Below are 12,485 nucleotides of genomic sequence, written 5' to 3'. Positions count from 1 at the left end.
GTTTGCAACGTGCAGCTGATGGGCAAATGTACGGTAACTCTCTGGTGAATGCAAGGGCTTTAGCTTTTTTTAAGCAAGCATACAAAAATAATTTGAGGCTTGGTTAGGAGGAATCACACCATTCTTTTTGTGTGCTTGGAAGCTTGGGGCTGATGTTTAAAACTAGAGAACTTTCCCAAAACAAAGCAAAGCAAAACAAAACACCATGGAACAACTCCCAATGCTAAATATGAACTCGTCTTATAAGCAAAGGAACTCTATCTTTCACAATGTGGCACATGGATTCTGTTCTTGAAAAGAAAAGGGGGAAAAACAACAGCAATCAAGGCCAAACATTTCAATGGATACAAACCCTATTTGCAGCCATTTGGCTCTTGTATATTTTGGGGCCTTGTCTGTAGCCTTTAAACCAGATCCCATACCAGGTTACAGGTGGGTGGAACTATGTAAATCCAGACATTTTAGCTGTCCACTTTGCAGCATAGATTTCCAGCTGATGAATTTCTCTACCAGTTATTAAAGCTAAAATCCACCAAAAAGCTATCTGACCATTTAGTGGCATTTACTAGCCCCTTTTCCAGAATTAGCCTCCCATAGTCAGTTAACTAATCATTCTAAACCAATAGCTCATAATACCAGATAATAGATCAGTCATTTTTTAGACCTACTGGCCATCACAAAGGCAATTTTTTCCTGTCAGTTTCTTACTGTCTTTTTAAAAATTCCTCTTCCCAGTGGTGGGGGGCAAAAAAATAGTCCAAGGTCAGCACCATCACAGACAGATTCTACATTTTGCCCTTTTTTCAGATGCTCCTGTATGCTAGTGGGTTGGCACTTAAAACAAGCATAGAGAAAGAATGCCTAGAAGAGCCTAATTTCTCATGGTTTCTCCAGGTCTTCATCTCTATCATTAGGGGAATATCTGACACTAGGGTTGGATGGGGATGGAGGCGTTTATTGATCGGGTACAGTGAATTTAACCCCAGATATGTTCTGAGTTAAATTCAAGTTTGAATTTTATTGATCCAGCTGATGCCATTTTGATGTTCTCACACTAACCATCCAACTAACCCAATTAAGCATGGTGTGGGAATAGGGCCACTATGTTTGAATGTAAGAGAGGTTGGATGAATTGAGGTTCATTTTCCTACTCTTAAATTTAAGAATTCCATGAATGTTTAAAGCAGTAATATTTTTTTCTTTTGCTTTCTGAAAAGTCCATAAAATATCTTCTGGCTACCATATTCAATTCAGGGTAAATATAACCCCTCCTGTTCCAATGAACCTTGTGGATTTGTATAAACAAAAGATTAATGCTGGACATACTTAGTTCTTCCTGGCTTTTACCTGACCAAGCGTTCCTCTGAAACAAAACCCCGAAATTTGCTCCCAGCAGAATCTATATATTATCAGAAGAGTACCTTCAGTGCTTCCCTTTATTTCATTTTTTGAACACCTATTTTTTTTATAGCATTTGTGGTAATTTCAAACTTCAACATAAAAGTCGCATGCAAGATTTGTTGCCATGAACTGCAGCTGTGGATCGGCAAGTCTGCCTTTCATCATATCATATCATATCATTTTTTTTTAATCTGTTCATTTGTGTCCAATTCTCAGAGACTGCCTGGACAAGTCCCTGAAGTTTTCTTGGCAAAGTTTTTCAGAAGTGGTTTACCATTGCCTCCTTTCTAGGGCTGAGAGAAAGTGACTGGCCCAAGGTTACCCAGCTGGCTTTGTGCCTAGAGGGGATTAGAACTCATGGTCTCCTGGTTTCTAGCCTGGTGCCTTAACCACTACACCAAACTGGCTCTCATCATATAGTAGCAGATAAGAAAACCACAATCTATGTTTATAAATAATATTCTAAGTTTATAACAAATTCTAAAGTAATGTTATGAAAAATTGAAATGGTAAGAAAGTGGGAACAAATCTTGCATGCAACTTTTATGCTGAAGTTTGAAATGGCCACAAATGCTGTAAAAAAAACCCTAAATGTTCAAAAAATTAAAATAGACCAAATTTAAGCCTCCACTTAATAACAGAGTTCACTAAGTAACTGTGGGCCATTCACTCACTCACTCTCTAACTCTCTCTCTCTCCCCCCCTCTGCCATACCTACCATACTGGATGTTGTGGGAATAAAATTATGAGAGAATCTCCATGTAAGCTTTCTTGAACTCACAGAAAACAAGTGGGATGTAAATGTAAAATGAATAAATAAAAATCTATCTCCACTTGCATAAAATATCATTTTTCAAAATATATATCAAAGAGAACCAAGAAATGATCAGTATGGATTGAAAAAGTAATAACAAGACCTGCCAATTTCTCCTTGGACATCGTCAGTTTATTCAATAGGCCTGAACTCAAATCTGTAACTGCCCATCTGTACATCTGACCTTACCTGTGGAAGTATAGGAAATGCATTTAGGTTCAAACTGGCTCCTGATGTTTTTTAACTTGGCCTTATGAAATTTATTACCAAGTTTTATTCAAGCTTAATCCTAGTTTCCTCAATGAAAAAAGAAAGATGATTTCACTTAGTAAGATTCTAGGCTTTTGTGCTACACTGCTCATTTGGGTTTTATATGATATATACATCATACTCAACCAATCCTGAGCTAATTTTGTGTCTATCTATAGCAAAGCTTGAATGGTTTCAGCATTATAACCATGCTGGCTTATACAATGAATGCACATATTTGCAGCTCCCAAATAAGTGTTCAGAGATACGATTTTGGACATTTTCAGGTTTCTAGCCTAGGTAATGTTTTTGTACCATGCTACATTCTAGCATGACAGTTTTCGTTAGTTTACTCTAGACCTAAAGAAGAATGAATGATATGTCTCCTTTACCACTTCTCATTTTGTGATGACAGTTTTTATGAGTGGTTGGTGTTAGGACAAGCCATAGCCCATAGGATAATTTCATTGGATGTTTTTATTATTTGTGTTAAACTTTAAATTGATCAACCACATCTGATAAGCTGATTTCCAAAGTTTTTCAATCAACAGTGAATCTTCTTAGAGTATATGCAAAAAATATCCAGTTTCAGTCCTTGGCATTTCTGGTGGAAATCACCCCAGATAACTGAGCTTAGAACATAGGAAGCAGGGCTGTTGGAGGATCTGGTGCTTTTGTCAAAATGATGAACTCAGCATCATGATGGAGGTCATGATGTATGTGTGAAAGGGGCAGAGATTGCATTGTAAGGGTATGACACTGCTTTCATAATTTGCCCCAGCTTCAACCCCACTGTGGATGCCTCTAATAGGTAAGCTTCCTTAAGGTGAAGAAATGGTCCTCTTAGCTCACCTTGACCAAATGATGGTAAAGGGAACCAAGATGCAAAAGGCTGGTCTAAACTGACAGATTGTATGGATTATTGGCTAGAAAGTGTCCTCCTCTCACACCTTTGAAAGCATGAATGTTTGTCAGGAATGGGAGGGGTTGAAAAGGCACAACATTTATTTCTTGAAGATTCACAGTCATGTGAGCTCAAATTCTGTCCTCTGTAGATTTTTTTGTGGTTTAAATATTTGTAGCCAAACTTTTCGGGGGTAAACATGGCCAAATAAGTCATTGAGAAACAAACATTTCCAGATTCTCTTCCCTTGCAGATGGCGCTGAAGAGAAATTAACTCAAACAATCTAAACTAGGCTTAATTAGATTGTAGGGGATCAGTATATCATTTTACTAGAAGAGCTTCGTTAGATTCTCAAATAGGCAAGGCAGAACCTTGTGGAAGCATGCATGTTTGGTAAAATCATAAGTATTGGTTTTCATTCTTAGAGTTTCTATCTCCCTAAGCCTCACTATTTCATTTATAGTGCTGGGGGATTGGGAGGAACTAAGGTTTTAGTCCTTAGTCCTACGGTTTTTACATAAATCTGTTTCATTCTATCAGATGCTTTATTGTTGCATTAATATAATTATAGGCAATAAAAATAAAGTAGAGCCCTTTTGAACTGAACACAAATTAGTAATGGAATGAGCCTCCTTTTTCTTTCAGTTTTCATCATTCCAGTGTTTAAATCCCCTTATTATATGAAGCTTTCATATTCATTCTTTATTGTTCATATCCATTTATAGCCTCTGTGAATTTAAGGGATGTGATACCATCTTTCCCTTCTCTTCCCCCCCCCCCCCCCCCGCGCCTTCTGTTCATTCATTCTTCCTTTCTTTCCTCTTTCACCTCTCACCTCACCACTTTGTGGCAGGTCATTGCAATAGTAATTCAGATAGATATTAAAATAATGATTGAACTAAAGCTCACAAAGAATGTACTGTTTTCTACCTCATGATTATTTCCATTTTCTCCATTCTTTCTTCCAAACAAATTAAAGATGTATAAAATTCTGATGAAAAATATTACTAGTTTAACCAATATTTGGGGGTCTCCTTCTAAACACTTCCAGATTAATTTTGGATTTCAGTTTTGGTGATATTGCCATGATAGGTTTAAGAACTATACCTAGCATGATATGAGAAATTTATGTTTGGACTTTTCAACATCATTTTCTTGATTCAGGGTAGTTAGCTAGTTGTTTTTTTTAAAGGAAAGTCTCCTTTGAGCTGTGTGACCTTGTAGTTTTCTTTGAAATAATGTGGAACTAAACAGGACCAATCCTGCTTAGCGTTTGGAGTTCAACCATAGTTAGGTGCCCTCAGCTATCTAAGCTGGTGAGAAAATTGAATGGACAGTGCAAGGCCAGAAATATGCTATTTTTCTTCTTCTCATCTAATTTTGTGCTCCCCACTATAGAGGTGCTATTAACTAAAACATGTGGGATGGCATAGAATTCTAAATATAACACTGAACAGGCTTCCTTCCTTTCTCTGATTTCAGATAAAATCAGCTTTGCATTTTAGATTTAAGGAATAGTCTGCAAACACACCCAATCAACTTTCCATTCCTCCCCAATATCTGACACCTGCTTTTAACCCTCCCCCCAAAAAACAATGGATCTCCTATCTCAAATGTTGCTTCCGTTGTGAATATAGAAACCTGATCTATTTACTGTTTGTGTTTGTAGAGCCTTATTCCAATATGTGTGTTGGGGATAGGGGTGGTATTAAAAATACATTAAAAATTGGCATCCGCCATTTTCATTCACAGCTTTCCTTAATATCAGAACTTTTCCTTTCAATTTTTCCTAATGTACAGTTCTGAATATAATTTCCATTAGGAACCTTTAAAGAAAGCATACTTCTTCCTGATAGAATTCTTTGAAATATTACCATGCCAGATTTTTCAAAATATCTATTTGCCCAATGTAATCTGTTTCCTTTACACAGTTATAATTTTTTCATATGCAGCTTTTAGAAACATATGTTCTTTTTCAGATGCACTTCTCACAAGAAAATGACATTTTCTTTGGATTTTTTTTTTTAACAGAGAAAGGGTGTGGTAATGGACTTCTTTTAGTCTTGTCAATTCAAATGTTTCAGAATCTGTTTTGATGGATGTACTGACATAGAAATCTACGGTGACTTTCTTCTGATCCTTCACTTCCACAAGAGAATCATACGTGGGATGAAAAGTAACTTGTGATGACAAGATTTTAATTATTAACTTTTCCTTCAAAAATCTTATTTATGAGACCAATTTTTTAGGTTCCTATTAGTGATATTAAGACTAAATAATTTTTTTTCTTATTCCCTTAGAGGAGAAGGATGTTAGCTGCTGACTTTGTTAAGTTTTAATGTCAGGTTACTGTGCAAACACTGGATACAATTAGAGTGACCTGAAAAGGAGCCAAATAATAACCAAGTTCAGCACACATCATTAGCAGAATGCTGCCTGATTTCTTTGGCTCCATCAAATAACAAATTGTCTCCCAAACTAAAATGCTTATAAACTGTTATTTTTTCTAATAGTTAAAATATAAACCTTGCAGTTCTGGGGTTCCTATCTAGTCTCTGGAGATGATGGAAGAATTAATTGAAGAATCCTTGTGTGTATTTCTGCAGCAAAGTTTGGCTACTTCAGTATCAGAAGGAAAACAGTTCTTGTTTTTTAACACTGGGAGTACTAGTAACAATGATTAATCCATAGCTTTGGGTTTGATACTTTTCTGTTTGAATCTACTGAATTTATTATTTGAGCCTTGTAATTTTGCATATATTTGAAACTTCGAACACTTTTTCCCTCCTGAAGTAACACTTCATAACAAAATCTTTGGGGAAGAACTGCTGCCAAAGATATTCTGGCATTCTGCTATTTTGATGCAGTTGACCTTTCTTTGATTACAAAATTGTACCTTAGGGGCTAATAACCAAAGAAAAAGAAAGCAGGACAACTGATGGTTGACTATAATAAGAACGTAATCTTGTAGAATTTAAGACAAAGCTAAACAAGAAAAAAAAACCCTAATCCTCTTTCTTGTTTGTTTGCTTGTTTTTCAGAGATAAGTCTAGAATATGTAAGTGGCTCTTGGATCCATTTGTACCGTCCAGAGTATGGACCAGTAAGTAGTATCTATTACAGGTAGTCCCCGGGTTAAGAACACCTGGGTTACAGATGTTCCATAGTTAAGAACGGAGCCTATTGTAGCAAAATTCAAGTTAAATACACAATGGTTTGAGTTAATTACACAATACTACTTATACAGTATTATACAATAATACTGTTCCAGCTTACATACAAATTCAGCTTAAGAACAGACCTTGGGAATGGAACTCGTTCTTAAACTGGGGACTACCTGTACTATTCTACTTTACAATATCAGTTATAGCATGAAAGACTGTGGGATTTTTCTTAAATAGACAAATTAAACTCTGGAAATTCCAGCACAGGAGTAGATGACAGACTACCTAAATTATGCCTGTAGGAACAATCTACTAGACGATTAGATTGTAGGGCTCCTGACTGACTGCTTTGATTAAGTAGGTTCACTTTCGTCAGGTCTTAGAGACCATTTATTATTACTGATCTAGGTGATCTAGTTCACACACATGAAAGTTTTCCTCTTGTCAACAGCATCCTCAAGTAATGACTTGCTGTTTGAATCAGTCATCAGAGATTAATCCCATCAGATACGATCTTAATCTAATGCAGTGCCAATTCAAACTCTTTCCTGGGAAGATGCAATGTTTTTCTTTAGGTGAACAATGAAAAAGATTAAGAGAAAATGTGGGGAAAAAATTAGAACCAACACTAAGTAGCTAACTTACTCCTGATCTCACTCAGAGTAGAGTTCCAAATAGTGCTAGATTTTTAGGTTTTAAGAAGTTACAATTTTTGGTATATTGTATCTGGGGCTAAACAATGGCTGAATACAGATTAAACAACAGATTAAACAATACACTTCTTTTCTCCTTCAGTGCTATTGATAGTACAAGGATAGTGATAGACCCTGAGAAAAATTTACAACTTCAATGGACAGAATGCAAGAAATCGCTAACTAATAGTGCAATTTCTAATTGCTGCTGACTGTATATCGTCCCATTCCTGAGCTTTTTTCCAGTATAAATAAATGAAGTGGTGAAATTGATTGGATATATTTGGAACAGCAATTCAGCTAATGAATTTCATGCTTCAAATGCCAGAAATGTACAATATAACTGCATAACGTTTTGATTTTGTTGGTTTACAAACACCACAAAAGTGATTTTAGTAAAATACGTATTTGTTCATACCACCAATTAGACTAGTTGAGCTACCCTTAGCTAGAAAAAAATTAACCCACTTTTGATTTCAGGTTGTGTACCAATTTCTTATTTCTTAGGAGGATACTGCTACAACTAAATACAGGATCCAATCAAATACTTTGGATTTATGCTAGGCTAATTTGAAAGCAAGTGCATGTCTCTGATCTACTTGCTTTCATGACATAGGAAGAAAAGAGAGGTTATGTATTATACCCAAAATAGATCAATGGTTCCAAAGGATAGGCCCCACGATAGATAGTCTTGCTTCTTATTAACCAAAGGATGTAAATGCACAGGTATATCTTATTGACAGAACGGAAATGTCCCTAAATGTTATTCATGATTTAGTGGATTTATTTAATTTGTACAAGCTAGGAATGAAGATTTGACAATCCCATTCAGTCTACTAATTCCTGAAAAAATTGCTATTGGCCGAGCAAGTAGCATCACTTCACACACAGACACACACCCACACCCCTAAGGTAGAACCAGTTTAGGATCTGTATGAGAGACCAGAATGAAACCCCAAGGCCTTAGGTTCAACTGGGAAAACATCCCAGAAGCCAAGGACAAATTATTTCCATATTGTTCTCCAGAAATTTGCAGGGATGGATCCATGTAGTCCCAGATGCCAAGCTCAATTTGAGGGAATCTGTACCTTTCTTTACCAGTATTGCAATTTTCTGTTCTAGTGGGGAAGAAGCATAGAAATGTTGTTTTGGTGATAAATTTAATACTTTTGCTCCAAGTGTGATGCTGTTTATGGACTTCATAAGAAATTATTGCATAAGTATGTGTATGTGGGGTTATGTGCTCAAGGAAATAAGTAACAGGATGCCTTCGTTACAGTTTCTCAACTTTATGAATCTTCTCCCAGATCTTTAATAACTCGATGCTCATTGGTTCTGTTCAAATGTAAGTACAATGGCTACCCACAAAGGATTCTGGGAATTGTGGTCTATATAGAAGCAGAGCATTTCCTATTAAAGATCCCTAACTGAAAAAGAAATATTTCCATACTGATGTGGTTGTTATGCTTCCCTATGTATATGTATATGTATATGTATATGTTTCACTTTGAAGTTCTGTCCCTGATTGATTGCAAATCACAGCTTCATATAAGATGAGAATTTAGTCAAAAGGAGTTTTAATTTCCCTACAAGCAACTGCTTTCTGTCAAATTTAACAAGAAATGCAATGTGTATGTGTATTGTTTTTATCCCTGATTATTTTAGTCAGCAGTTCAGTTCATATGTGCTGTTATTTGCCACATATATCCTGCATTTCTCAGAGAAACTACAGAATCCCTCAGACTATCAAGAGAGCTACAGAGCTCATGTATATTTTATATAATTTATAATGAATGGGCTGTCTACATGGATTGCCAAGACCAACAGAAAGTCCGATAAGGTACTTTACTGTCCAGAATACAATTATTTCTAAGATGAATTATTTATTAAGTTATATTCACAACTGTTTTTGTGACCAAGCCATTTCAGTACATCTTTCTAAGTTTGATTGTTATGAAGTGTTTAAATATATATCTCATAGGAAGATGGTTGCATATGGCAAAAACTTATACATATTATTCTATACAGAGATTTTACAACCCAATCAGTTCTAATACTGACACCAAAACAGTGACTCAAGCAGGCACATTTGCACATTTGGGATCCAAAAGATAAACTAATGCTATTCCAAAATTTGCCTTGCAATTTATCAACAGCTATCTTGCCTTGAAAATGAGAAGTTTCTGTTTCTGTTTGTGTTTTTAATCTTATTCTTAGCATCATTGACAATTTCATTTTGATTCCTTTTGATATGTTTGTCAGCTTTTCACTGGAAGGTGATGAAGTATACAACTACTGATTTTGGTGTTATCTGTTCCATACGTTTCCATTATTCTGAGCTTCCCTGGTTGATCACACTTTCTAATGTGAAAAAGCCCAAACGGAGGAGTTTATTCATGCTGATTGTTTCATCTGAACCCTTGCCTCTTTCTTAAATATGTGCTTTTATCAAAGGGGATTTCTTAGCCTAGGGTACAGGGATTAATAACATAGGAAGAGCTGGGGATTTTCCATGTTAAAACTTTACTGAAATCCCTTGAAAAATAAGGTCTATGGTTCATTAAGAAGTAACATAATCATGTTCTCTTCCTTCCCATAATTTTATCCAAGTATTATGAACGATACCATAATTGGATGCTTACCTCCTGTTAGCATAAGAGCACATTTGCACATACAATTGTCATTGTCGGCATCTTTGGTACTAAAGTCAGCACCATGTAATATCAGGCTGCTTTGCTTCCCCGCTGTTCCAGAATGACCCTTTAGATACAGCCTAAAAGAGGAAAAGAGAAGAGGTTAAGAGAGGGGAGATATTATCAAGTACAATAATTTAAAAATTCCCCTTGACTTGGGACTTCAAGAAAACAGGCTAGGAAATTTCTGAAATCCTGAAAATGGAGAAGTGATGCTCTGGCATGTTGCTAAGAATTCATTGTTCTGATTTCTTTTCCTCAGATGAAATTAGCACTGAGAGCAAGATGGCCTCAACGCTGAAGTATTAATAATTATGCTAGCTGAAATATATGAACAATGCAGATTCATTAAAAAGAGTAAGAGGAAGACGTAGAATGACATACACAGAACCTCAAAAATTGTGCTGTCCATCAGCAAAGCTGGATGTAGAAATCTCTGAGTCCTCTGGCAGGGGAGTGAGAACATCTTGGATCAGCTCCCCAAGGAAAGGGTTTTTCTAACATGCAACAACAGACGTTTGCATCATGTCTCATATGGAATATGGATGAACAAGGCCCCATTCATTTCAATGGGCTGAACATAGAAAAATCTCCAGTTCACCTTTTCTTTTCATCTTAAAATTTGCACTCAAACTCTAACTGTACAGCAAACTCACCTTTATATAGCAATAAACAATAGCCACCAGTTGTGGAGCACATAATGTCACCAGGTTTTTTTGCTTGCTCTCATTCAAGATTTTCTATTAGATCAGAGTGTCTAATTCTATGGCAGTTCCAGGGTAGCCTTTCATAGTTGAGCTTTCCAGGAGATTCTGCTGAAGAATTGTGAGATCTCATTCCTACATTTAATTTACCCTAGAAGAAGACTATTCAGATAATTCCCATTTCAGATAAGTATGTCAGATGGCTGTGAAACTTACACATTGTCCATTTATGCTCAAGGGCACGATCCATGATATTTTGACATGTTTATTTTTAAAGAGCTAAACATTGCTTCTGGTGTGTGTGTGTGTATTTGTGTGTGTGTTAGAAAGAATGTGGCCAATCAAACTAATTGTGTGATAAATGCAATTTACTGGAGATTCCAAATGCAGGGTAAAGATAAAATATCTTGGAAAAAAATGCTGGTTATGAAAACATCAAACTTTATAAGGCACAGTTGAAATGCAGTGCCAGTTAGATACTGTTTTCTAATGCAGTATACAAGTGAAGTTTGGGAGCAATATATTCTAAAGCTTTTTGCCTGTCTTTATACATTTTAAATTAAATATAAACAAGCTAAATTGAGATTAAAGCTTTCTAGATTTACTGGTTTGGACACTGATGGCTTATTTTAGTAAATTATCTTTTTTTTTTCTTTTTCCCCTCCAGAGGAAAATAAATGCCTGTGGAATAGTGCTGAGAGAAAAATGACTCTGAGATATGGTATCTCCCAGCTTATTTTAAACTGTCACAGAATGTCAGTACATCACCCATGCTAGACTTACAGAAGCCGATGTCAGCATAAAGGAATGGAACCTGACTTTTTGACATCAGTTACTAGATTTAGGTAGAAGATGACACCATGAAGGTACCAGTTAATAAGCTAGAGGATTTTTATTGGGATATGTGAAACTTCCTTGAATAATTCTGCAATTCTTGGGACCAAATTGATGAGAAGATTCATCACAATAAGGATCACAGGAAATGTAGGGCCATGAGTGGTTGTGGGAGTGGGCAAGGGAATAATCATGTCATATGTAACTTGATATCATCATGCAACTGTGTTTCCATTCTTTGGGTAACGTTGCTAGCAGGCCATGTATCAGATGCTTATGCAAAGGACACCAAGTTTGGATGATTTCTTGGAAATATTGAAAAGTGTGTTCAAATGGCCGGCTATGCTGAATCCTGTATTTATATTGCAATGTTGACACTGGCACTCTCTTTTTAAATAAACCAACTCTAAAAGATGTTTGGAAGGATGCTGTACATTATATTTGTAAGTAATATAATCTTTGAAAAGTCATATAATATAAATTCTGAAAGGAGAAGACTACATTGATATGAGTATGATTTATGCTGCAGTGAGTGCTTGATGAAATGTTGGCTATTGTATTTCTCTTTCTTAATGAAAATTATTTAAATGAATGTAGCTACAGAAAAAAAAAGTTTCAGGAAAAATGGATTAGGAACAGAGTAATGGGAGAAGGAGACTGTTTTTCCTGATGCCATTTTAAATTTTCTTTCCCAAGTGATTGTTTATTCCCAGGGGCAAAGCAAAAAGGCTTCCCTGTGTATTTTTCCTTGCAGGAAAGGATAACTTAAAATACTGTCCTCAGCACTGGCTGGCCAACTGCACTAAATCAAATGACCCCTGGAGAAGAACAAATGTAATTCCCATTGAAGAAAAAGAAAGAAAGAAAGAAAGAAAGAAAGAAAGAAAGAAAGAAAGAAAGAAAGAAAGAAAGAAAGAAAGAAAGAAAGAATCGCAATAATTACTAACCAGATAGCCTAACACCAATATTTGGAAAGCTGTTAGTTCAGGTAATAAAATAAGTTATTTATAAGCATTTCTAAGACAAAGA

The 12,485-nt window shown here is 35.8% G+C and overlaps 1 protein-coding gene across 1 annotated transcript in view; it reads right to left on the bottom strand.

Moving 5' to 3' along the window:
* ANGPT1 (angiopoietin 1) overlaps window positions 1-12,485 on the bottom strand; it is a 136,725-nt gene that overhangs the window by 3,496 nt on the left and 120,744 nt on the right. The window contains exon 8 of the mRNA XM_007427545.3: window positions 9,868-9,998. Within this exon, the coding sequence (XP_007427607.1) occupies window positions 9,868-9,998 (131 nt within the window). The remainder of the gene's footprint in view (window positions 1-9,867; window positions 9,999-12,485) is intronic.

Source organism: Python bivittatus, unplaced genomic scaffold (genome assembly GCF_059951505.1).
Source record: "Python bivittatus isolate LINGU-HERP-01145 unplaced genomic scaffold, Pbiv_v1 ctg000590_np1212, whole genome shotgun sequence".
Classification (NCBI taxonomy): Eukaryota; Metazoa; Chordata; class Lepidosauria; order Squamata; family Pythonidae; genus Python; species Python bivittatus.
This window is presented reverse-complemented; position numbering and strand designations above follow the sequence as displayed.